This window comes from Nipponia nippon, unplaced genomic scaffold (assembly GCF_047370975.1).
Source record: "Nipponia nippon isolate SJK-2023a ecotype South Korea unplaced genomic scaffold, ASM4737097v1 scaffold_6, whole genome shotgun sequence".
Lineage (NCBI taxonomy): Eukaryota > Metazoa > Chordata > Aves > Pelecaniformes > Threskiornithidae > Nipponia > Nipponia nippon.
Window position 1 is genome coordinate 59,980,697 of NW_028262380.1, and position 25,865 is coordinate 60,006,561.

Consider the following 25,865-nt stretch of genomic DNA (forward strand, 5'->3'; position numbering starts at 1 on the left):
GATTGCCATGACCAGGTTCTTGAGTGTTAATGGCCTGAGCACTGGAAGCAGAGCTCAGCAGATACATGATTTGGTTACCCATGATTTGAGTTTACACTCATTCTGTTGGGTAAGAATAGTGATACCGATTTACTAAACCGTAGAGAATAGGAAATACTTCAAAGTTACCTGCCAGTGTAGAGAAAAAAAAATAAAATATGGGCAGCCTATCCCTGTACTGCTGGGGACTCCTTGAAGGTCTATGAATATGTGGTTTCTTGGTGGCCTTCTGAGAAGAAGAGACAGTTGGATGAGTTTGTATAAGGAGGGCTGCAAGCTACATGGTGCTGTGTGCCTTTTTGGGCCCAGCAGAAAGTAGATCCTGACTGCCCTCAAACATTCTTCTAAAAAGCTGGGAGTGAGGACCAGCTGCCTCTGATATGAGAATGCACAGCTCAGTATCTTGTCTCTGTGAAGAGATAGCTTCCTGTTCTTCCTGAGTGGGGAAGTACTACAAGCAAAGAGCCAGTTGCCTATAAAATCTCTGGTAACTGACCTCAGAGCAGTTTAAGAGATAGGTCTTGCCACTAGGACGTGAAACATCTCTGACAATTTTTGATTCACAAAACTTGCAGTAGATGATTATTTTATGCATCTTTTGTGGTGTTGGACTATGATCTTAAAGGTCTTTTCCAACCTAAATGATTCTATGATTAATAATGGAGAGAGTAATAGCAATGCTAGTAAGAAAGGACATTTGGTTCTTAGTCTCTCCAGGAAGAGTATTGTTTTGTCAGGTAGCAGTGACTGTCGTGTCCTTAAGTGGGTGTGTTGTTATCGTGAATTCTGTTTTTCCAGGAACGGTTGGAGAAGCAGATAACAAATCCATTATGCCTTGTTGCGGATTTTAGCAAGCCTGAGGTAATTAGCATGTGGGGATTTGGGCATAAGTGCTTTAATGTTAAAACTACATGGAATGTAATCTGCAGCTTTACGTGTAGAACAATATGATTTCCTAACTCTATTCTGTAGTAGTTAAATATGAGTCTAAAGTGTGAAATAAGAGTGAGGTATCAGTTTGCATTGTCACACAGAATATACGTTATGGTTTAGATCACCGTAGAGGCTTGTTACCCATGACTTGCACCAAGTATATTGTAAATGCATAGCTCAGCCACCTCTGCTGTTCGAAATCTCAGTTTTTGATAAGTCTTTAAGTCATGGGAGTTTAAATTTTACAAGTGACACAATGATTTTTTCTGTATTTAATGATGTTTGGTTGATAAAAATCATACTGGCATTAAAGCTGGGATAATCAAAAAACCATGGTCATTAGATTGGTTGGAAACTGGAGTTAACAGTGTAAGAATAATTTTTTTTTTTCTTTGAAAAAATGTTTCAGAGGTATTTTTAAGATCTGGGAGGAAGCTAGCAGTATTTGCCTCTAATACAATTTTAGTTAAGTATTATGGACATGCAAGGCATGTAAATCTCAGGCTCATTAAAATCTTAAACTAAAAGATGTTGATCTAATGATTTTTTGATTGTTTGATAATGTAAGTTCTGACTTGCCTGTTCAGATTTTCTACTTTTGACCCTTCATGCTGGGCTCTGGTATTGATGTTTGGCAAAATGTAATGCACTCTAATCTCTAGTTAAAAGATTACTGCGTTTTCCAATTTCAGCACTGAATTCTGTTGGGGACTCTAGTTGGATTTAGTTGAAGTTGGTGCTGAATATGTGTGAAGGGTATTGCATTACTACTGAGTAATACTTTATAATCCCAGTTTGTAAAAAACATTAGTGCAAGGTATTTCAAATTCACTTTTTAATGCTATTTAAAAACTTCCTTTGAGCAATATGGTTGAGATAAGGAGGTGAAATGGTAACAGAAGAGTTCAAATAGTTGCTTTTGTTTCCTTCAGTTTTATTGAGTTTGTAACTGATCAACAGCTATTGATCTTAACAGGCACCTTTGCAGATCCATGTTGCCATGCTTGCCTTGAACCACTTCCAGGAGAGCTTTGGTCGCAGACCAAACATTGGGTAATGCAGCAGTCTTGCGTTTGCTAAGTCTTGAGTCAGACAGATCTCTCCTGTCACTGTAGTTACTGGTTTGATGTGCCGGAGAGTGCCTTGTCTGTCTGATACATAATAGATGACATAGAAATGAAAAGTTAAAATCTAGATGAAAAATGTTACCTAATGCATGTCTGGGTTTGTAATAGGGCATTCCCAATACAGCAATGGCACTTTCTGGGCCCAGGTAGACAAGAAACTGCTTCTGGAGGAAGTCTTTCTCTGTTCCAGTTTTTTCACATTGTGGGGTTAATATGGAAAAGTTGTTTCAGTGATTCCTGAATTATCCTGTAGCTTATGGATTTAAAAAAAAAAGGTCTGAAGGATTTGGTTTTCATTTTCAGTATTTTTTTTCAGCTGTAGTTCTTGATGTGCATAATTTTGAGTTAAACGAGACCAAACTACTTACGAAGTATAAATCTTAAGACAGGACTTGCACATGGGCTTCTCCATTGAGACCCCTGTTCTTGAGCTAACTGTAACATTTAAAAGTGCATCTTTCATGCTCACTGTTAAAGCCAATATAAATTTCCAAACTCTTCCTACTATATGCAGTGCTTTTTTCTCCATTGACTGTGTTTCTAGAAGGACTCTGGAATCTTTTAAGTGATGATTATTGTTTCTACCCTGGTGTCTAGATGCCTTCAAGATGCTGAGGAAATGCTGAAAATAGCCGTGTCTATAAGTGAAACACTGGAAACCAAAGTGAGTAAGGAGTCGTTATCATTATGAGTCATTTCTGATGCGCTCATTTACTTGCTTAAAGGTCATGCTTTGGTTATTGGTCCTTGTTCTGGTCTTTGTATCCATCTTTAGGTGGATCAGCTGGCTTTCTGAAGGCCATGAGAGGAAACAGAATGGTGTTTCATAGAATCATACAATCATTAAGGTTGGAAAAGACCCTTAAGATCATCAAGTCCAACCATTAACCTAGCACTGCCAAGTCCACCACTAAACCATGTCCTCGAGCACCACGTCTACCCTTCTTTTAAATACCTCCAGGGACTCAACCACTTCCCTGGGCAGCCTCTTTCAGTGCCTGACTACGCTTTCGGTGAAGAAGTTTTTCCTAATATCCAACCTAAACCTCCCCTGGCGCAGGTTGTGGCCGTTTCCTCTTGTCCTATCGCTTGTTACTAGGGAGAAGAGACCAACCCCCACCTGGCTACAACCTCCTTTCAGGTAGCTGTGGAGAGCAATAAGGTCTCGCCTCAGCCTTCTCTTCTCCAGACCAAACAACCCCAGCTCCCTCAGCCGCTCCTCATCAGACTTGTGCTCTAGACCCTTCACCAGCTTCGTTGCCCTTCTCTGGACACGCTCCAGCACCTCGATGTCCTTCTTGTCGTGAGAGGCCCAAAGCTGAACACAGTACTCGAGGTGCGGCCTCACCAGTGCCGAGTACAGGGGGACGATCACCTCCTTGGTCCTGCTGGCCACACTATTCTTGATACAGGCCAGGATGCCATTGGCCCTCTTGGCCACCTGAGCACACTGCTGGCTCATATTCAGCCGGATGTTTACCAACACCCCCAGGTCCTTTTTCGCCAGGCAGCTTCAGCACGGGTTCAACTGAGTGTTCACCTGACATGAAGGCTAAATCCTGTGGCTATATGAATCTAGTTTTTAGATAAATGCATATTACAAGTACAGGTTATACAGTGGATCTGTCTTGGCTGCAAACCTTTTTACTAGTCAGAGTGAAATAATTTGTCTGTTGTTTACTGAAGAACAATAATCTATGAAACTGTCAAGCACTGACTTGCTCGATTGAAGGGATAAATCTCTTGTTGTTATGTCTTATTTTTCAGCCTCAGGTGAATGGAGATGTAGTGAAATGGCTGTCTAGGACTGCTCAGGGATTTCTAGCTCCTCTGGCTGCAGCAGTGGGTGGTGTTGCTAGCCAGGAAGTCTTGAAAGCAGTAACAGGAAAATTTTCTCCATTGCAGCAGTGGGTAAGGCTGCCTTTGTTTTTCGGATCTTTATTTTGACAGCGATGTTACAAATGTATGGTTGTGTGTAAATGCTGTATGGTGAAAATAGCCTGAACACCTTGTATAATAGCGGGGGTGGGGGGAAGACTTGAGACTGAATTTCAGAAAAAAATATAATGTTTTTATGTGTACGATAAAAGTGCAGCCAGTTTTAGGTAAAGTTTTCGTATTTGGGGTTCAGACATTAGATTCTTTTTTTCCCCCCAAGCAAGGAGAGCATTGGCCTGTCAGTGCATGGCTGCAAAGGTGTGATGTAGTCCCGATGCCAGCTTAAGCTACTGTACATAACAGCAGTGCTTTCAGACTCTCAGGATAAGTGTCAGAATAAAGTTAGATTTAAAAACTTCACAGTCTAATTTGGAGGGATAACATGCCTGTCAGAAGTCAAAAGCTTGCGGCTCATGTTTCAGTGAGCTTTTTTTTTCCTGTGTCCAGGCTCTTTTTCCTGTCCACTAAAATTGTGAAGTGAACTGTAGGGAACTGAATGCTGTATAGTCTTCCACTGACAATAAAAACTTAGTGCTTCTAAATTCCTCGACTCTGTTGTACATAGAAAGTAATTACTTTGTTTTTTAAACGAAAATAACATGAATGTTTTTCACAGGTTTTTATCCCCCCCACCTTTTTTTTTTTTTTTTCACAGCTATATATAGATATGTTAGACATTGTAACACCTCTAGAAAAGATGGGCTCTGAAGAATTTCTCCCACGGTAAGTAGAACTACAATGTGCTGTTTTATGTATTGTTCACATCTGATTCTCAAGCAGGCACAGAAATGTTTTTTAAAGTTAGTTCAGTGCCGTTTGCTGGAGGGACAGGTTTGTTGTTGAGAACATGTGTCCTATTTGAGCGTGGGAGGAACAGCAATTATAGGCAACTTTTCTTAGTTCATGTCAAAGTGCAGTTTGGCATCAATGATACTACCATAATAAATTGCAACTTACTAGTCTTCTGTTTTTGTCTCCTATGCCTGCATAGGGGAGATAGGTATGATGCCTTGAGGGCTTGCATTGGAGACTCGTTGTGCCAGAAGCTGCATGATTTGAATGTTTTCTTGGTGAGTATGACCGACACACTTCTTGCAAATGCTTTGTCGATACAGCTAACGTCCACTGTCTTCAAAATAACGATAGCAGCCCTGACAATGTGTGCCACTGCAGAATAAATGGTCCAAAATTGTAATGAGACTTGTGTATTGTACTTGTCTTTATAGTTTTCACTTGGGTGTCTGACTCTAAAAATGTCTTTTCCCTTAGGTTGGCTGTGGAGCGATAGGCTGTGAAATGCTAAAAAACTTTGCACTTCTTGGTGTTGGTACTGGGCAAGACAAAGGATTGGTAAGTCTGTTAACCTCACTTTGCTTATTAAAAAGTAATGTGACAAGGAACAATTAAATAATTAGACTACTTAAAAATGTTAAAAGTCTAAGCCTTATTTCAGGTCGATCTCTGCGCAGAGGGTAAAATGGCCTCAGCATAAAGTGGAAGAAGCGTGCAATTAGAAGCAGAACACACTTGGAGTAGTCTTGCTGTATTTTGATTTTAAAACAAAATTTAATCAGTCAGTACAGGCAGAGCTGTTAGCCACAGTGGATGCCAACAGGAGTGCTTTGTTTTGACAAGTTTGTATAGAGATTTCATCAAGATTATTGCTCAGTGCTGCACTTAAATTGTAACTTCAGCTGTTGCTTTTGCCCTTTCTGACTTAGGTTACAATTACAGATCCAGACTTGATAGAGAAATCCAACCTGAACAGGCAGTTTCTTTTTCGACCTCATCACATACAGGTAGGCTTTCTTGTTGAATAAACTTTCTGGACTGTTGTTCTGTTTCCCTGTCCTGTGTCTCCACCGAGAGCTGAACTTGTGAGCATATGTACTTCTGTCCAGATAAGACTTAAAAGCTGTAATGAAATCCAATATCTTTTAAAACAATAGCTAGAACTACCTTGGCATCCCACTTAGCGCTAGTATCAGTTGAGTAAAATTGGCTGGTCTGATCTTAATTTGTACTGGGGTCTTTGACTAATGAAATCTCTCAAACTTGAGAATCCGATGATGAGTGCTGTGTTGCATAAGGTGGGTTAATATGCCAGAAATGCTTTACTATACCACTGAAATGCAGGAAGAATAAAACAAAGCAACAAAAAATAGACAGCACTGGCAGAAGTGTTCTCAATAGAAGAGCTACTGCTAATGGAACTTGACCAAAGTTGCTATCTTCTGACTTAATTCAGTCTTCATTAAGCTGGTAAATAGCTTGGCAAAAACACATGCAAATGCGTGATACAGAAACTGTTGATTCCTTAGAAGCAGAGAGAATATCCCTGCACTTGCAAACACAGCACAAAATAAAAAAGGTGGCTCAGATCCTGACAGCAATGGGGAAAAGGGATTCCCCTGCCCAAAACCCAGCAGCTGAATTTTCTGCCTCCTGTTTATGTCTAGCAAATCTGGGAACAGATTACATTTTGTTTGGATAGATAAATGGAAGCTGAACTCTGCAAGCTTTCAGAAGCCACACTGTCTTGGGTTCCGCTGTTCTAAGTGCTGATCCCTAGATAACTGAATGTAGTATAGCTAGAAGTGTCAGGTAGGTTAAGAACTCTACTTCAGTTTAGCTTCTGAAATTGGCTTTGTGTGGAATGGCTTGCAATAATGTGATTATTCAAGGTGTTTGTCTATGCTGCGTAGACATAGTCACAATAACTAATGGGTTTATGCTCTGACAGTCATGAACTGCTCCTTTCTTCTGGCATTTTGAGAGCATGAGAGGCAGCATGTGGCATCAGTATCAGCTACTTGATACACTTCTGCACCATTTAAGCACATTCACCTTGTGGTCTCTGATGCACTACTTTTAAATAAAACTAAAAATAAAACTAGATTAATAAGATATTTATTAGTGAGGGAGGTATATGATTAAAGAATTTCCTTTATTGTATGTTTTGCATACTAACATTTCTATCAGTGAATTGTTGTCTGATCAGCAAATGAAGTTCATACTTCTGTGTCCCAGATGTTCTTTATCTGGATATTGTTGATATATGTATGTATTTATACTTTCAGAAACCTAAAAGCTATACTGCAGCAGAAGCAACTCTGAACATCAATCCTTACTTAAAGATTGACTCATATATTAATAAAGTTTGTCCAGCCACTGAGAACACTTACAGCGATGAATTCTATACCAAGCAAGATGTGATTGTGACCGCTTTGGACAATGTTGAGGCAAGGAGATACATTGATAGGTAGGTTGTGGAAAGGAATCGAGGGCTGCTTTTCACATTCTTATGTGAGCTTTGCTTTTCTATTCTTAATCTTCCTGATCTGCAACTGCTTATAAGATTTGATAACAAATTGCTCAGATTTATCTTGCTCCTTTATAGGGATGCTAGCTGGGGGGAGGAGGGGATTTATACTTGTGGTGGAAACCATCTCTGCTGTTGTGCAGCTGCTACTGTTCACGTGGCACAGAGCCTTGGAGTGAGCTCCTGGAAATGAATAGCTGTCAGGGTCTGATGAGGGGGAGAATACTATGGCAGTCTTAAGGTTGAATTATTTGTGCATAAGAATATGTATTTAAATTTATAAGTAGAATCATAGAATCACAGAATGCTTTGGGATGGAAGGGACCTTTAAAGGTCATCTAGTCCAACCCCCCTGCAGTTGGCAGGGACATCTTCCACTGGATCAGGTTGCTCAGAGCCCCATCCAGCCTGGCCTTGAATGTTTCCAGGGATGGGGCATCTACCACCTCTCTGGGCAACCCGTTCCAGTGTTTCACCACCCTCATTGTAAAAAATTTCTTCCTTATATCTAGTCTGAATCTACCCTCTTTTAGTTTAAAACCATTACCCCTTGTCCTGTCACAACAGGCCCTGCTAAAAAGTCTGTCCCCATCTTTCTTATAAGCCCCCTTTAAGTATTGAAAGGCCACAATAAGGTCTCCCCGCAGCCTTCTTCAGCTCTTTCAGCCTTTCCTCATAAGAGAGGTAGGGCCGTTTACATTTAAAAAGAATTACTAGTGCTCCTAATCCAGGTAGGCTCAGGTTTATGGTATCCTGATCTAATTTGAAATAGCTCTTCTTACTTAATCTCTTCTTTTCCCGAGTTTGGTGTAAGCTTTCCACTCTTCTGAAAGTGCCTAGAGTCAATTCTGGTTACACTCCAGTAATGCCTGCAAAGTGAGAGTGTAGCGATTACGCTGTATTCTGATAGTCTGTGTCTTTCCATGTCAGTCGTTGTGTAGCAAACCTGCGTCCTCTTATAGACTCTGGAACTATGGGAACCAAAGGACACACGGAAGTTATTGTGCCCCATCTGACAGAGTCCTATAATAGTCACGTAAGTGTTTTAAGACCATTGCTTACCTTCTGTAGCTAGTCCCATAATGCCCTCCAATTCTTTAATTGTTTATGTATCTGTCTAAAATAATTGGCCTATTTGAATTCCTGAAGATCAGTACTGTTAGGAAATAATTACTTCCTTGGCTTCTGAAGAAAAGCTCACAGGAAATAAAATTTCAGCAGACTGGAGATACCATGTCTGCTACCTAGCTGATGATTACGCCTAGGCCAATAATTAAAAGCAACTACTATATAAATCATGAAACACAAGCTTTGGAAAAAGTCCTAATTCTGAAGCATTTCCAAGGGACTGACTTTTTTTTCCCTTGAAAACTCCCTTCCAAATAAGAATGTAGTCCCACAATGGCATTGCAAACTGGTTTTGTACTTGTGGGTTTCTTTCTTAGAATGCTTCCTGCCTGCTCATTCTGTTCTTGGTATATACCACCTCCACAGGCAGGTAGGAGAAACACAAGCCTCTGTAGTAGGAATTAGCCTGCCAGTTTCTACAAGCATACATAACAGTTCTGTTTGAATGAGGAAGGGGGAAATGAACGTTTAGACTCTTGCAGCATCCCTCTGTTTAAGTTCTTGTGAAGTTGCCTTTACAAGGTAGAAATTCGCTGATTGAGAACACCATGAAATGGGGCCACGTGCACACAGAGATAGGATTTTGAGCATCCTAACGGTCTTGCCAGGGTCCACAAAGAAAGAAGTCTTTCTGGCCTTGAGTGAAAGGGTGTATTTCATGTTGAGAGTGTATGTGACTGCGAACTTGGAAAAGCTGGCTGGCAATTTCTTCTGTTGTTTGTGTTTCAGAGTTCAGTTTTGCTTTCCAGTGTTGAGTTTAGACTATTCTTCGTAAACAGGAAGCGATATATTAACGTTCATAAAACAAATTTTGTTCTAAGCATAAATAAGGCACCTTGTATTTTATAACAGTGGAGTTTTAAGCTTATATAGTCTAGATTAGTGCTATTATTAGCAATAAACTTTAATAAGCCTGCATTTGCACGCAACTCTCCTTAATTACAGCGGGATCCACCAGAAGAAGAAATACCTTTTTGCACCTTGAAGTCTTTCCCAGCTGCCATTGAGCATACGATACAGTGGGCAAGAGATAAGGTAAGTGAATAAGCTTACTGCCATTCAGCATAACTTAACATGTATTTGGAAAGGTGAGGGACAGCATAACTTAATGTGTATTTGGAAAGGTGGCCTATCTGATATATGTCTTGCAAAATGCCATATTTGTTCTTTTTATTTTCTAGTTTGAAAGTTCATTTTCTCACAAGCCTTCGTTGTTTAACAAATTCTGGCAAACCTATCCATCCGCAGAAGAAGTTTTACAGGTAGGGGAATGTTGCCAGGGCAAAATACAGAGTTTAAACTAATGCTTTATGGATTTTTTTTTTTTCTATTTAAGTTCAGTGAGATTTGGGTTATTTTCTGACTTTATTCAGAAAACCTGAAGACTTATTTGGCCAAGTCATGAGTTGATCTTTCATGGGAACAGTATTTCTGGTGCGTCCCATAATTAAGAGCCAAAGTCTCATGCATAGGCTGCTTCTCTAGCTCATGTGTGCTCTGTACATGATGTAGAAATACCAGAAACACTGAGGTACTGCTAGCGAGTGTATAGTAGATGTCACACTGATGTGCAGCCAGCTGGGAAAAATAAAGGGAAGACTTAGTTTCAAGTGAATTCAACTATGTAATAAACTACTCAATTGCTTAATATCTTTTCTTGTGAGTCTGTAATGGCCTATGGTCCATAGGGCTGGGTGGAAATAAATCAAGTTGACCACAGCACCTGGGGAAAAATCCAGTGGAGAGGATCACATAAAGGATAATATTTCACAAAGTGACCCTCCGTTTCCTTTTGCCTGTAACTTACTAAAAACCTATTTACTATTTGACTGGATTGGGAGGAATCTTGTCTGTTTTAACATTTTCGTATTTCCTTCTCTATCCAGAGAATAAAATCAGGGGAGAGCTTAGAAGGCTGTTTTCATGTTATTAAAACACTCAGTAGAAGGCCCCGAAGTTGGACTCAATGTGTGGAACTAGCAAGAGTAAAATTTGACAAGTATTTTAGCCATAAGGTAGGTAAGACCTGGAAATGAGGTGGTGCTTGACTGATGAGGATTTTAGAAAACTTGGTAGCCCTAATAACTAGGTGTCCAAGTCTTTGCACTCACTTCTATCTCTTCATAAATAACGAACTGTACTTCAAACTTAAAAATGCTGTATCCCTTCCTCCTCCTACTGTAGCGCTTTTAAGTCTGGTTTATTAACTCACTCCTAGTAGCTCTGTTCAGTGGTCTTCACGCAGTTTTCTTGGCCTTTTTCCATCTGACTAGGTATTGTGTTTTTCCAGAGCAGCAGGATTATTAGGTGTCTTTTACTGAAGGACAGTGGCTTTTTGTTTCCCCCACTAAACTTTTGTTACTGAACTCATCTTCATATCCCTGATTTTTTCAAAGATGTCACAGAAAGGTTGGCTGAAATAAGAGCCAGTCATTCTGAGAATCTGGTCCACAGTGTTGCTTAAAGTGTGTGTGTGTGTGTAATTTTGTAGGAAAGATGTAATCATGATGGGTATTAATACACATACTATATCCGTGTGTATGGAAGCCCTGGTGGTAGTTGTCACATTAAGAAAACATTGCATTCCCAATTGTGAATCGGTATGCAAGAATCCTGAAGTGACAACAGGGTGGGGGGAATGCTTTGCTTGTTGGATTAAGTGTCTTGCTTGGACTTTGGATAGATGAGGTGATATTATCATCAATATTGTTGTGAATGAATGGGCAAGTCACTCTGTCTAGTAGTACTTGTGTCTTTAAGCTCTCCATCTTGACACAGGCGTCTTAGATTTTCTTAGCTCTTTAAATTACTTCAACTACGTATTGGAGTGTCTTAAAAGCTGCATCAAGATTTACATCATTACTAAAGAGAAGGCTTTATTTAGTGTGGTCATGTCAATCTGTATATGACAAATGGCTAAAGCTACTCTGGCTTTTCCTCTAGGCTCTTCAGCTCCTTCATTCATTTCCCCTTGATACACGATTAAAAGATGGAAGTAAGTACAAATGCCCCTTTATGCCTGCTGTGAATTCATGGCGTACATCATGCGTTGCTGTTCCTGATTCCTTAGGATTTCATCTTAAGTCTGTCTTCTTACCAGGTTTGTTTTGGCAATCACCAAAGAGGCCACCTTTCCCAGTGAAGTTTGAATTTAATGATCCTTTGTAAGTATGGTACTGCCACTGATGCGTTTTACAGCATCCTATAAAACACCCTACAGCAGAAAGTGGAAGGCAATGGCTCTATAGCACTAGAAGTTGGACCGGTACTTGATAGGTACTAGTGCATAGTCTTACGCTATGGCAGATTTGGTGAGCTGTCTCGTACTTTCACTGCAGGTAATTTAACTTTTACTGACATGGGATTGGAGGGTGCTGTGGGAAGTTCTAACAACATCTAATGTGAAACAGCTTAGAACAACCCATTTCATTTGTTGTGTGACTACTGAATTGTTGCTGTTGTACCCTCCATGCCCCCATTGGCCCGTATCATGAAATGCAGGATGTGCCAAATTAAATGGACCACCTAAAATGACCTAGTGGAGGAACCCCTTTTCTTCTTCATCACAATGAAGATGTGATGTGATCTAGATGGCTTGGGTATTACAGATAATTTAAAAAATTTATGTGGCGGAACAATTAAAAAGCCTTTATGTGCTGCATATCTACACCTGCTTTGAGAAACTGTCTGGATTGCCATTTTCAGTTTAGGTGAAAACTGAGATCATGGCAGATAGGAAAGTATTTCTGAGATGAAGCTTTTTATTATCATATTTATGTCATGAACATTTGTAGTTGTTTTCTTGACTGCAGTGGTTAAGGAAATGTGGTTTTCATTAAATAATTCTTCACTCATCAAAGTTTGCTTGGTTTTGGGGAGGACTTCTGTGACCCTCAAAATCTGTCATCTGTTTTGTACTGTGTGCACTGAAGGGTGGAAATTCTGTTTCTCTGTGCGTGTGTGTGTGTGTTCAAGGCCTCTTTGAATATGATTGCAAACCTTTGGGCAACTGTAGGAAAAAACAAACCAAACAAAAATAATTGTCTTCCTCTTTTCTCCAGGCACTATGGTTTCATTGTGAGCGCAGCAAAACTCTTTGCAACAGTGTACTGTGTTCCTTTCACAGAAAAGGTAATCCATACTGTAACAGTGTTCCCATCGCATAACTTGGATGTACGTGTTCAGTTTTGGCCTGTTGTCCAGTTGCCAATTCTTTCCAAGAACTGATTAAAGTGATTCTTAAAGTAATCTATCCTTCAGCACTGGCTGTTCAGCAGCTGCTTACATTTAGGCTTCTTTATTTAAATCCCTAACCCAGAGAAGAAATGAGTAGTGTATTGGGTGTTTTCAGTAAGCACTGAACTCGGGAATTCTTATTTTGATGGACCTATTTCCTGTGCAATATAATAACTGAACTGAAAGAAGATCTCTTTAAGGCATTCTTTTCATTGAGTGTCAGCTGTGGTCTGGGAGTTCTGGTTTTTACTGCTCACTGCCTCTGTGTTGCTTATCCTTTGTTTTTCTTGTTACCCTTTTTCTTTCTAATTGGATCTTCTGTAAGTCATGTTTACACTTCTGTTCAGTTTTCAAGTGCTAGGCACTTCACACCACTCTGGTTCACTGTGGCAACTGAAATGTCACTTAGTGTTTCGATGATGTTTCACTGAAACATTATTGAATATTTGTGGGATTGTTTGGTTTTGGTATTCTTTGAAATGCTACTGGATATACAGTGTTTTTGTAGGGGCCTTTTTGAGTTGTTACGAATTTATATTGTTTTTCTTCAAAACCATAACAGGATTTATCAGAGGAAACTATTTTGAAGATTATTTCAGCTGTGAAGGTACCAGAGTTCAGACCTTCAAACAAAGTAAGTGTGGTATTTAGTTTAAAGAAAAAAAAAAAATGCACAAGCAGTGTCCCACATGTCCAACTACTTCTTGCATTGGTGCTGATGAGAAATAAACACAAATTAAAATGTGTTTTGGGGAAACAAGGGTGTGGCATACAGGACTGCTTTAACTTGATATAGCTAAGGTATCAATGTACCAGATGCTAAATGCAAGATGTGGGGTTTTTTCGCCTTTTGCAAATGATTTGTTGTAGCATCATTTTCCATGCATGAGTGTGATTGTAAGTCTGCAAGCTTTTTCTAAGTTTATATGAGTCTATACTATTTTAATAAAAGTAGTAAAATTTTACTCATAAGCAGCTTTAAAGCAATGCAAGACTAGTGTCAATTTGTTATTTCTTTCTAAATACAAAGGAAGTGTCATTACTTTTATGTTTATTTTTGAAGTGGTAACTTCAAACCAGCTTAAGTGTTATTGTGCAGTGGCTAGCATTTGTCATCATTTAAAAATGGCAAATATTCCAGAGTGTTTTCATATGTTCTTGCCCAGTGTTAACACTGGTCTCATGAAAGCTTGCCTTGTGAGACAAAACTGATATTTTGACTTGGAATCACAGAATGGTTGAGGTTGGAAAGGATCTCTGGAGACCGCCTAGTCCAGTCCCCTGGCTGAAGCAGGGGCAGCTATAGCAGGTCATCGAGGACTGTGTCCCATCGGGTTTTGAATATCTCTGAGGATGGAGACTCCACAGCCTCCCTCTGCTACCTGTGCCAGTGTTCAACCATCCTCACAGTTTTGATTGGGTTTTTTTGTTTCTTTTTTTCTTTAAAGTATTTTCTTATGTTTCTTATGGAATTTTATGTGCTTCAATTTGTGCCCATACCCCCTTGTCCTGTCACTGGGCACCAGTGACAAGTCTGGCTCTGCCTTCTGTACTTTCTCCCCATCAGGTATCTATACACATTGATAAGATCCCACTGAGCCTTCTCTTCTCCAGGCTGAACCGTCCCAGCTCTCTCAGCTTCTCATATGAGAGATGCTGCAGTCCTTTAATGATCTTTGTGGCCCTTGGCTGGACTTGCTCCAGTAAGTCTATGTCTCTCTTGAGCTGGGGAGGAAAGACTGCAGGGAAGACAGGAAATGTAGTACGCTTCACGCCTGTGCTGTACAAAGTTCATGTATTTTATTACTCAAGCACTGCACGCGCTTCCAGGTTGTACAGACTGATGAAACTGCAAGAAAACCGGATCATATTCCAGTCAGCAGCGAGGATGAAAGAAATGCTATTTTCCAGCTGGAGAAGTCTATACTATCCAATGAAGCTCTGGAAAGTGAGTAGTGCAAACTAGCTTCATAGCTTAGTAACGTCCTGCAATTGCACTGCCAGTAGCATGACATTCAGGTCTTTGGATAAAGCAGTTCTATAATTCTGCAAGAAGCAGATAGCTGATATCTAAAGCTTTCTGAAGTGCCACGCAGATAACTATCCTTATTGTTTGACGTTACCATATGCTTCTGTATTTCTGAGATTCCTGCCAGTTTTAGGGTTCTCTGTTACACTTGCATGTAAGTACAACCCTGATGACAGCGAGCAGGCAGCAGGGAATTGAATGCTAAGGAGGGAAAGGGTGCCAGCTAGATCCCAGGTGGACTGAACGTGATTCTGGTATGAGAAAGTTGAGAGTTACTACTTACAGGAGTCGATCCGATATCCTAAATTGTGAAAGCTCTTAGGGTCTTCTTCAGCATATGTTAAAATGAGAATGCTCGAATCCCATTTTTGTGCCTGGCCACATGAAGAGGTCATTGGGCAACAACTACATGCATGCATTTTTAGCCCGTGAACACAGGGGAGAAAGATTAGCTTAGCTCCTAACCCGTCCCATAGAGTGTCAACCCTAACCTCTGTCTCCCCTGCTAGAGTCCGTAGTGAAATGGTTACAGATAAACAAAGCTCACAGAGGGAATTCTCACAGGATGGAGCTATAGCAAGGTGGGGTGTATAAGAAACATCTATAGGACTGTCCAAAATCTGTTCCTGGTGTTGCAAGGAAAATAAAATTGTGGAATTCTGCTGATATTTATTTCATTACTCAATTTTAACAACTGGTGTTGATAGGGGCATTTCTGCTTCTAGCAGGGGAAAGCAAGTTATAAGTAAGGCACCAAACTCCAGAATGTGAAATTTTTAATTTGTTAAGGTTCTAGTTCCCTATAACTTATGTTTAGAACATCTTCAGTTTTCTAATAATAACTTTTGCTCTTTTTTTTTTTTTTGTGAGCAGGTGACTTGCAAATGAAGCCCATCTCCTTTGAAAAAGATGATGATAGTAATGGGCATATAGATTTCATAACAGCAGCATCAAACTTGCGAGCCAAGATGTACAACATCGAACCAGCAGATCGGTTCAAAACAAAGCGCATTGCTGGGAAGATTATTCCTGCAATTGCAACAGCTACTGCTGCAGTGTCAGGGCTGGTGAGTATGCTTTTTAAAATGCATATTTCTTTCTCACTGTCTCTTGCCTAAAACCACTGTTGTTTGGACATTGATTAACACTACCCTGACAGAGCCTCATTAAAGAAATGCATTTATTTCAAACTTAATAGTCTCTTTTTCTCATGTACGAATACAAAAGGTTGCTCTTGGTTCTGGATGTGGTAAGCCCTTGGTGCTTTTATTTCTCATTTGCTGACCAGAAAGAGGTGTTGGAGATCAGCATTTTGGCTTGTTTTCTGCAATTAATACTAACTTCCCTCAGAGTGCCACTGCCAAGAGTGGAAAGGATCTGTTCTGTAGTAGTTCACATCCATGCACCTCAACAGAACTGCATGCTTTGTGGAGGTTGTCTTGAATTAAACAATTTTGGAAGAGTCCTACATTAGGAGCACTTTTGAATGTTTTAAATATTTCCATTAGCAGCAACAGAATTGATTTCTGTGGCATATTGAGTTGCATCTCCAGATGTGATAAGACAAAGGTTGATCTCATTAACAACTTACTCTGTAGTTGCTGGCCTCTTAACTAAACTAGGGTTGATAACACAGTACCTAAAACCTGTGTTTGATCTCATGGAAGTATGGGATTCTTATTTACTGCAGGTTGCACTGGAACTCATCAAAGTTGTGGGTGGCTACCCAGCTGATGCATACAAGAACTGTTTTCTGAACCTAGCCATTCCCATAATGGTGTTTACAGAAACTGCTGAAGTAAGAAGAACGGAAATCAGGTAGGAAGGACTATGGCAGAAGGGCGGTATTTGGAAACCTGGTAATTGTTGCTAGAACTTGGTGCGCCATTACAAGTGCGAAGTTTGTACAGTTATTAAATCCAGATAGCCGGATTAAGGCCTTATGTGCTTGCACAGCAGAACTATGATGGAACCACAGTTCATGGTTGTACTCCAAGTAAATGTTATAGATATTCAAGGTTATTTTATTATTGTTCTTTAAACTTGGAAGATCATGAATCAGTTAGTGCTTGCTATCAAACCCTATTATCCACTTACTATGTACTGCTAAAGGTGTAAGTGGTATTCTTAATACCGCCAAGGGTGTCTCATAATGCATTGCTCAAGAACTTCCTGTTTGGAAAATGCAGCACATACTGTTCTGTCCTAATTTTAAAAATAGTGGTTTTAATGGCTTAGTTTTGTTTTCAGTGGAAGCTGTTGCTAGTGAGGCTTTAAAAATCTAGATGAGTTAGGTGTGCGGTGTGTTTTTTAATAAACTTCCTGTCTGCACAGGCTGGACACACTTCTGCCTCTTAGTACAAGACCTATTTTTCAATAGGTCTGAAAACTCAGTAAGTTCATTGCCAGATACCATGTTTACTCAGAGTTCTTACTGTGTCTTGTGCTTAGCCAGGTCAAAGGGCTGGAGACATGGCAGCAGAGAGGGAAGATATTTTTGCTCAAGATAAACAGCAGGTTGCTAGAAGAGATAGCAGTTCTTCAGTACATGTTTAAAGGAAGTGCCTGAGTTCACGTTCTAAAGTAACAAACAACCTTTCTCTTTTTAAAACAGAAATGGGATATCATTTACGATCTGGGACAGGTGGACAATTTATGGGAAAGAGGATTTTACTCTGTTGGATTTCATAAATGCTGTCAGAGTAAGTTATCATCTATTGTACTGGGTTAATACAAGACGAGGGGAAAGGGTTTTCTTGTTTTAGGTTGTTGGTTTTGGTGGTTTTGTTGTGTTTTTTTTTTTTCTTCTATCAAGTTATTGTTCAAACCAGAGTAATTCTAGAAAGAATTAATGTCAACGGGAATGTCTCTAAGTAAACACGTCCCAGCCTATTTTCAAATTCTTTCTTAATTCGATTGGCTCAAATGTATCTTAATAAAACTTCTGTCAGCATCCATGCATTAGCAAGTTTTCTGGTTGGGATCGTATCGTTTTGAATAGTTAGTTGTAGTATTAGCAGTAGTAGTATCTGCTGGCTTGTGCAGCTGTCCTAGTCCTTTAATGAGTTTTAATTTGTGAATTCCAGGAGAAATATGGAATTGAACCAACTATGGTTGTACAGGGAGTCAAAATGCTGTATGTTCCTGTGATGCCAGGTCATATGAAAAGATTAAAGCTGACGTAAGTATAACTGGAAATGGGTCGAGGGATGCGAGTACATGTACAAATTATGTTCACTGGGTATATCATAAGGACGTGTGTCTGACAGCAATGTTTTCTCTTAGAGTGGCTGCTAGTCATTAATATTTGGGAAAGAAAAAAAGTAATTTCTTCCTTTTGAAAAAAAAAGAAAAAAGGGAAAGTGAATTAACTTCTGTGGTGAGGACAGGAGACTTGCAAAATGCTACTCTAACTCATGAATGCCAGAATGAGAAACCCAAAGAAGTCTGACAGTAAGTTTTTTCTGGGAAAGAATGTACCTTGGTTCAAGCAGAACAAGACGAATCGAACCTTTTTAAACTGGCTTAAAACTAATGGTGATATTTAGCAACTTAGCTCTGAAAGAATGAGAGCGCTTGTTCAGGAAGGAGTTAATGTATTGGTTGCAGATTGAGATTTCTGGAAGCCTGCTCAGTTCATAGTAATTCCTTGAGATTCTAGCTCACTTTAGCCCTTTTAAAAATGAAGACATTCACGAGGCTTTGCAGTGCTGCTCCCTGACAGGAAATTGGGGTATAATAAGCTGGAAGTTCGGCAGGGTGTGAGGGCAGGGCATTGGTTTTTGACTGATAGGCCTTTGCAACGTAACAGCCAGATCTCACCCAGGTTTAGTTCTACCTTGTATGTCGACCGAACTTCTTTAGCTCAAAATTTGTTCCTCACAGCTCCTGTGAAGTGCATGCTGGTCAGTGGTCACAGGCTTTGCTAGAGCAAGTAGACGCATTGATCAGTACTGTTTCGAAGGTCTGCCAGGAGGTTACGTCAGGCAAAGTAGTATATGTTATGGGCAAGCTACTTCAAACCTCCAGGGAGAGAAGAGCCTCTAAGCTGGTACTGCCTTTAGAGTGCCTGGCATACTAAGATGTGAATTTACAGCCTATCTCAAAATAAGTTGTTTATATTCCTTCTCCTACGGCTGTATAAATCATTTCAAATGAGTGGGGTGCGTAACGAAGTCAAAGGCATGGTGTGAAGCTGCCTTCTTGCAAATATCGGGATTTCTTATTACTCTGAGACTTGGTTCAAGCTTTCCATGTAGTTACAGCAACTTGGGGTTCTGTTGCAAACAGTCCCAAAAACTTTGTAAGATATTTGCACGGCAAACTCTGGTCTTGCTTGTGTGTTTGTTTTTTCTTAAGGTGTTTAAAATCTTTCTCTTGCTGTAACAGGACAAGCGTTGCAAGACTCTGTCTTCGTTTCAGAATTACAGCGTGACTGGTAGCATACTCCTTAAAAGCAAGTTTGAGAGACATAGTTATCTGCCTTGCTTTTTAGCTTGGAGCTTCCTCATGCAAATGGATATGACCTCAGTAGCTCTGCTGAGAAGAGGCTAATGCTTTGTGTTCTTGCAAGGGAACAAGTACTTTGGGGAAAGCAGCTTTTTGACCTGCGTGCTAAAGCATAGCCAGAAGGGAAATACTTCTCCAAGTGACCTGTGAGGAATAGAAATGAGTGACTGTATTCCCCCAGCCTCCTAGCATTTGAGCTGGCCTCATGAACTAGTGCTCCGAGTTGGCAAGAAAATAATTTTGAGACATCCAAAGATATGTAATGAAAGTGAGGTTGATTGACCTTCTACTTCAGTATTTTATTGTGCAACTTCCAAGCAACAGCTGTAGCTTTTGAGACTGCGGAGAGCAAAAGGGGGAAGTTGCACTAAGACGTGACACACTTACCTAGTTTAAATTCACACGGTGGTCACGAAGGAAGTCCCAGGTCCTCGCTATTTTCCCCCCCTCATTGCTATTTGCCTTCGAAATTCAAGGACTTAACAAGTCTTAACTTCAATAGAATTACTTTCCGTCAGAACTATGTATCTAGTGTCTGCACTGAAGTGGTTCTCCCTAATAATGCATTAAAACCAGCCATTATTGGTAGACCAAGAACTTGCTCCTCCTCATTGACCAAAATCCTGCACAGAACGCTGACTTTGCCTTGTGCCTCAGTAGGATGCCAAAAAGAAGTTACGTCGGTGAGGGATCTCATCCAAAACTGGCCATTTTCTCTCCTCTTGTACTAAGCACTTGTTAGTGAACAATGTAATAGCTCACTAACGGGCTAAGTCTATCAAGAAAATAGAATACCATTTGCTATACCTCAGGTGGACGAACAGCTTTTGTGTCAAAATTAAAAAGGCGGCTTATTCTCCATTTTAATCTGGTTTCTAGTATGTTGGGCTTCATTGCTGGCAGTGAAATTCATCCTAGTCTGGCCCTGAATTCCCACTGCCAATCCTCCCTCTGGTATGTTAACAAACTGTTCTTCGTTTCCTTGTAGGATGCAAAAGCTTGTGAAACCATCAGCTGATAAAAAGTATGTGGATTTGACAGTATCGTTTGCTCCAGAGACTGATGGAGAGGAAGACTTGCCAGGGCCGCCAGTGAGATACTACTTTGTTCAGGAAGACAATTGATGGTAGAGACACAAAAGTCACTCCCAGACCATTTGTTCTGAAAGGAGTGTGCTAATTTTCAGCTATTAAAGATGGTACTATATATTTCTTTTTGGTGAAGCCTTAATTAAAACAAATGGTGAAAATCAGTGGCTTTGCACTGAAGACAAACTGGATTTATGTTTCATCTGCTCCCGTTTTCTTCAAACCTGTTCGCTCAAAGGAGGATTGGTCACTCCATGAGATGGAATGTCCGGTACAGTCCTTACCTTAAAGACAGGATTTGTATTAATTTGTGGGGAGCTGAAGAAAGCAAGAAGAATGGTGAACCTAACAGATGGTCCCCGTGTGCAAATTACGCACTGCTTAGAGAAGAGTGCAAAAAGTGGGGAAACTGCCATTTTATGATACTCCTGGTGTTCTAAGAACATTGCAAATCCATTTCATATGTTACTTAATTCTTGAACAAGAATTTCCTTCTTGCCATCTACCCATGAGGTTTAATCCATCCAAAAGGTTTAAACTCCCACTTAAAAGCAGATGAACTGTTTTATTGTGTTGTTGGTGCTCTCTTCTGAACAGTTAGTGATGCTGTGTGTCAGAGCAGCTGTCTTATGTCAGTCTCAACATCAAAACATAGGGAGGCAGGTCTCAAGTAGGTGTAAATTTTCACAGCTCCCCTGAAGTCAAGAGAGCTGGAACTGTTGATTATCTGCAGTAAGACCGCTCTTTGGGTAATACTGCAATATGGGGAAAGTGGAAACCTATCGGAGAGCTGAGTTAACACGTTCAACAATAAAACTGTGTCCTCAAGGAAGAGAAAATGTTGGGCCTGGTTGAGCCTTTCTGCCTTCACCAAATTAAAAACACTGTAGCAAATGATGACTTTGAAAGGAGGAAGAGGCAAATGGCTCTGGATGTTTGTCATAGCAAACACTGTTTCCCCAGCTGCTCCTTTTGGTGCCGTTTCCTTATAGCGAATGGTTATGCTGTACACCTGTCCACAGCACAAGTCTGAGTTGCACTGAACACTGAGGTTTTTATCCTCATCAGTCAGTTACTAGGATATCTATGTATAAAGAATCTGCTTAATTGGAAATAATTAGGGACTAGCTTTGCTGCTGTGGTGAGGCAGAGGTGCGTTACGGAAACACCTTACTTTCGCTATCATTTAAACACTGGATAGTTGAGCTGGTAGTTGTTTTTTCTCCCAATGATGACATAGTGAAGTGAGGTTAGAATAAAAACCTATGAACTTGAAAACCTTTTAATGTGTTTAAGCTTTAGAGATTGCGATTGCACATTATCTCCTGCAGCTGTTGCAAAAGCTACTGACTACTTAGCCATTTATCCTCGATCATAATTTATTAAGCTTTAGGGATATCTTCACATTTAAATGAACATTATTGGTCAGGAATTTTACCTCTCCTTTTTCCCTTCTCAGTTAGTTGTAGTCAGGAATAACAGCTATTAGGCTGGGAACTTCAACACCAAGGTGTATGGAACTGAATAGCTGGAATCAACACAATTATTCCAATTTTTGGGATTTAGTCTTACGTGCGGGATATCTTCTGGAAAGTGTATATAGTTTTACAGTCAGTCTAGTTTATAGATACAATTTTCTAGATTAATAATACTGCTTTTTAAACTACCTAACTTATTTCATTTTTTTTAAGAACTTCTTTTAGAGAAACTTTTTGAAACAGCAGAAAAGATGACTGCATTTAGAGTGCAGAGAAGGCACAAGCAGACAGTAAGTTTCCACTTCTAATTAACAGCTAAGATGTATTTCACTGTGGCAGTATTGGAATCTGAACTCTTAACTGAAATCACTAATGAGTGCTAAGGATCACTTAAAGGTTTAGGTCAAGTCAAAAATACTGCCACCTCTCACAGTTGGGATGGAAACAGATGAAACTTTGAGTAAGTACACTCTGGTACGTTAGTGTGGTGTTAACATCGTGCTTATGCTTTCAAAGTAGCATATAAAAATGGTAAAGTCCCAGTACTTTGCTGGAATGCCATCTGACAGTCTTCAGGGTTTAAAGTAAATTTTCAGATACAATTAATGGAATGGCTTTTACTAATGATAACACGTACAGCTTCCTGAGACCCTTGCCAAAAAATCCAGGTTGAGGTTGGCAGGGATCGGGGCCAGAATTTACAGACGTGGCTGTATCTCTATACTGCTCTTATTGTGTGTATCTGTTGGATGGATGTCTGTCCTGTGGGTGGGTTCTGCTCAGTTAAACAGTTGCTGATGGAAAAACTGAAAAGGCACAATGGCTCTAGATATTTATTAGCAGACCTTTAAAATTTTCTGGATATAAGTTAAGCTAGGTAAAATCTTACAAGTAATAACCTAAAGAGGACTTTTATGTGGAAGAACTGTGCATGTCAAGTGGCTCATTAAAATTGTTTTTCATGTTTTAAAACTTTCTGAACTGCTGGTATGGAGAGTGAATGTATTTGTATTGAAGGTTGTGCAGAGTGGAGTGAGCCAATTCAGCGTGCATTTGTGTTTCATACAGCCCATTTCTCAATCTGTTGCTGCTTTTTATCAAAAGTCTCAGCAGGTGCTCAGCATGATCACACTAAAAGGGCTCAGTCAAACTGGGCAAGTGAATTTCAGGGTGCTGGTCTGCCAGATCTCCAGCATTGTCCCTACCAGTGCTAGCAGTGCAGAGGCTCGTCGCACTACCTGGAATCTGAGAACTGCTTTTTTTTTTTGCCTTTTTTTTTCGTTGTGATGAAAGCTTGTGTGTTTCTAGGACTGCTTGATGCTCTGTTCCGGTGGAGCAGCTGGAGGTAGCCATCTCCCTGCAGCAATGAAGAACTACCCACTAGAACACTTTGAATAGCTCTCCTTCAAAATGTTATTCTTTGAAAGAGCAGTTGACTTGCAGAGATGAAGTTTTATATCAGTATTAAAGATCTTTGTCACTCAAATGCTTTCTTACAGAGTTTGCTCATATTTACACTAGCTTTCCCGTATTTTTTTGCATTCTTAATAGTTGCAGGAATGTTTGTGCATGCAAAACACAAGGCATTTAGCACCCAGCTCAACTGTTCTCTGTGGTTAATCTCCATGCTTCTTTAATGCTAGGAGTAGTGAGGATTCTGTGTGAAGATCATGCTGCTGTTAACAAGACTGTTTTGGCGGATCTGGTGGATTTAGGACTTTATTTACCTATACAAGGAGTAAAAAGTACATGTTTTCAGCTTTTTTTTCCACCATATGGTGAATACGTGAATGTCTATTTTAAAAAAAATGCTATTCAAGAGTAATAACTACATAGAAAGAACAACTCAGGCGCTAGCTGGGACTCTGAATGCAGAAACCCTGTCACCTCATCACGGCATCTCACATCCTGAAATACTGCGGGTTTGAGCTAGGCAGAGAGTTTGTATATCTGTCTGACTTGTATCAAACATAAGTAAAGGCTTTAGGTAAGTTCATGTTCTTAATTTTTCCTTGTGTCTTTGGAACAATGTGGCTGTAGGCCAGTTGTTTGAAGAAAGGAACTGAATTTCAGCTAAATGCAACTGGCTTATTAGCTCGAAAGGCTTATCCGTCCCTGTTAATTATCTCCAGTTTTGCAATTACAGAGCATAGTCTGCTGCAGCACAGTGCAGCAATCTAAACCTTTGTCCAAAGGTTGATAAGTTTTGACCAGATAGCTTTTGAGAGTTTATTTTAGTGAACGTGTCTTTTGTGTGGTCACTGAAGTAGCTAGTGTGGGTGTCTGTCCATGCTGCAGAAAGCTCATTGAGGCTCAAGCTTAAAGGCGTCATGAGTTACGGCATTGGTAACACCAGCAGAACTGTCTTGCTAGTAAGTGAATCATTTTGCATGGCAAAAGTGAGATACAGTGAAGAAGTATTAAGTTCCCACTTCTCACAGCAACACACAAGTTTCAATTTCATACTGAGGAAAAGCTGCAACTCTAACCTGATTCATACTGAGCAGCGCCATCTTCACAAAGTGATCTTCAGTATTTTCATGAAAAGAAAGTGCTAACGTCTCATGTTGTACTTCTCTAAATACAGTGGGTGTGCCTTCATATGGTCACACACAATCTATTATTTAGAAACGTGTGGGCATTCTTTTAAACAACCTCCCCAAACCTTGACTGACTTCCATAATCCTTGAAACAAGCAATAATTAATTTGTGATTCCCAGCTGATCTCAAAGGCACACGATGATCAATCTTGGTCTGGAAATAAGAGCAGCTCTACCTAGAGCACTCGCTGTGCGTGTAGTGAAGGTGCTAGCTGCTCCCGTACCTAGATCGTAGCCGTCTTCAGCTGAGCTGTGTGAATGCTCCCCCACCACTGTCAGAGAAGAGGTGTGGTTTATTTGGTTGGGGGTTTTTTTACAGAAAAAAGCCTGGCTCTGGAGCTAGTCATCTCCACTAACTATGAAGGAGCATAGCTCAGCAGTGGGTGCCCATCCTGTAAGCACTTTATTCAGTCCAGCTGCCTGGCAGAACTTAGAGGCTAAAAATAATAAACTTGGATCTTACTGCTGATCACTTCAGTTGCTTGTTTTGAAGGCTGGATCCCCAGTTTCCAAGAAGATGGGTGCTGTGCCTAAGACTCAGTGGGATTCCACAACTGTTCAGTATGATCAGCAGGGCTCTCGTGTGCCGCTGCCTTCCCTTGTTACCAGCTGTGCAGCCTTGTCCTCCTTGTGCGCGCGCTGGGGCTTGTCTCAGCCCATGGAGAAGGGAGTTCAGAGAGCTTAACCAACAGGGACACTAATTTATTTTTGTTTAGTTTCCCGAAGTAGCTCACAGCAGGGTCTGAACACCCCTGCTGGCATGTAGCAAAGGTGGGAATGTTCAGCTGGGCAGGACACGTCTTCAGTTTGCTTGACTTTATGCCCTCCCTCAGTTGCATAACGTGGGAGATGCCCCAGCCACCTTACTCGGGATGTTTCAGGTCCTGTAAGGGTTGCGTGACCTTGCAGAGAACCAGGAACCCCCAGTTTAAGCTACCCAGACTCGTATTTTCTGCTTTTTCGTCTGTATTGCGCCTCTCTGGCAGTGCTCAAAGCCCTGGAAGAGGTGAGGCATCCCTGCTGTCTCTGTGGGATGTCATAAATGGCACTGATCCGGTTACAAGTGAGTAGACGAGAAATGGGGTTTTTAACAGAAAGAGTTTATTGCAGTGTGAGCCAGTGACAGAACTGAGCTCACAAACACTGTCTGTCTAATTTCAATACACTTTTTTTATCACATTTTGCAGGGGCCATGTGACCTCTCTTTCCCACTCTTGTCTTTTCTTCTTTTTCCACGTACAGTCTTCTACAGGAATTGGGGTTATTTGCCCTCCCCAAATCTCAGAAGTTTCTCTGAGAGAAGCTGCATCACATTCTTGGTTTAGGGCCAACAGAGGTGTTCTAGAAATTGAGAAAGAGTAGCTTGGGGGATAACTTCTGTTTATCTTCACTGGTACGGAGTTCCTGTGCTGCTTCTCGTGCCTTTTTCTTTCAGCAG

At 40.4% G+C, this 25,865-nt stretch overlaps 1 protein-coding gene across 8 annotated transcripts in view; it reads left to right on the forward strand.

The window, feature by feature from the left end:
• The window catches only part of UBA6 (ubiquitin like modifier activating enzyme 6), a 37,908-nt gene that overhangs the window by 11,903 nt on the left and 140 nt on the right, over positions 1 to 25,865 (forward strand). For 4 of the 8 annotated variants that reach the window (XR_015699545.1, XR_015699546.1, XR_015699544.1 and 1 more), the window contains 23 exons: positions 838 to 900; positions 1,949 to 2,025; positions 2,697 to 2,763; positions 3,867 to 4,010; positions 4,693 to 4,760; positions 5,029 to 5,107; positions 5,307 to 5,387; positions 5,759 to 5,836; positions 7,118 to 7,299; positions 8,290 to 8,395; positions 9,433 to 9,522; positions 9,669 to 9,749; positions 10,374 to 10,502; positions 11,431 to 11,482; positions 11,588 to 11,651; positions 12,549 to 12,618; positions 13,286 to 13,357; positions 14,554 to 14,671; positions 15,626 to 15,819; positions 16,443 to 16,570; positions 17,367 to 17,454; positions 17,839 to 17,933; positions 20,250 to 22,117. Coding sequence is in view for 3 of the 8 variants with exons in the window: in XM_087735839.1 (XP_087591965.1) it covers positions 838 to 900; positions 1,949 to 2,025; positions 2,697 to 2,763; positions 3,867 to 4,010; positions 4,693 to 4,760; positions 5,029 to 5,107; positions 5,307 to 5,387; positions 5,759 to 5,836; positions 7,118 to 7,299; positions 8,290 to 8,395; positions 9,433 to 9,522; positions 9,669 to 9,749; positions 10,374 to 10,502; positions 11,431 to 11,482; positions 11,588 to 11,651; positions 12,549 to 12,618; positions 13,286 to 13,357; positions 14,554 to 14,671; positions 15,626 to 15,819; positions 16,443 to 16,570; positions 17,367 to 17,454; positions 17,839 to 17,933; positions 20,250 to 20,385 (2,262 nt within the window). In the remaining 5 variants the exon portion in view is untranslated. Of the gene's footprint in view, positions 1 to 837; positions 901 to 1,948; positions 2,026 to 2,696; positions 2,764 to 3,866; positions 4,011 to 4,692; positions 4,761 to 5,028; positions 5,108 to 5,306; positions 5,388 to 5,758; positions 5,837 to 7,117; positions 7,300 to 8,289; positions 8,396 to 9,432; positions 9,523 to 9,668; positions 9,750 to 10,373; positions 10,503 to 11,430; positions 11,483 to 11,587; positions 11,652 to 12,548; positions 12,619 to 13,285; positions 13,358 to 14,553; positions 14,672 to 15,625; positions 15,820 to 16,442; positions 16,571 to 17,366; positions 17,455 to 17,838; positions 17,934 to 20,249; positions 25,859 to 25,865 lie in introns of those variants that run through there. The other 4 variants (XR_015699548.1, XM_087735839.1, XM_087735842.1 and 1 more) reach the window with 4 other exon arrangements.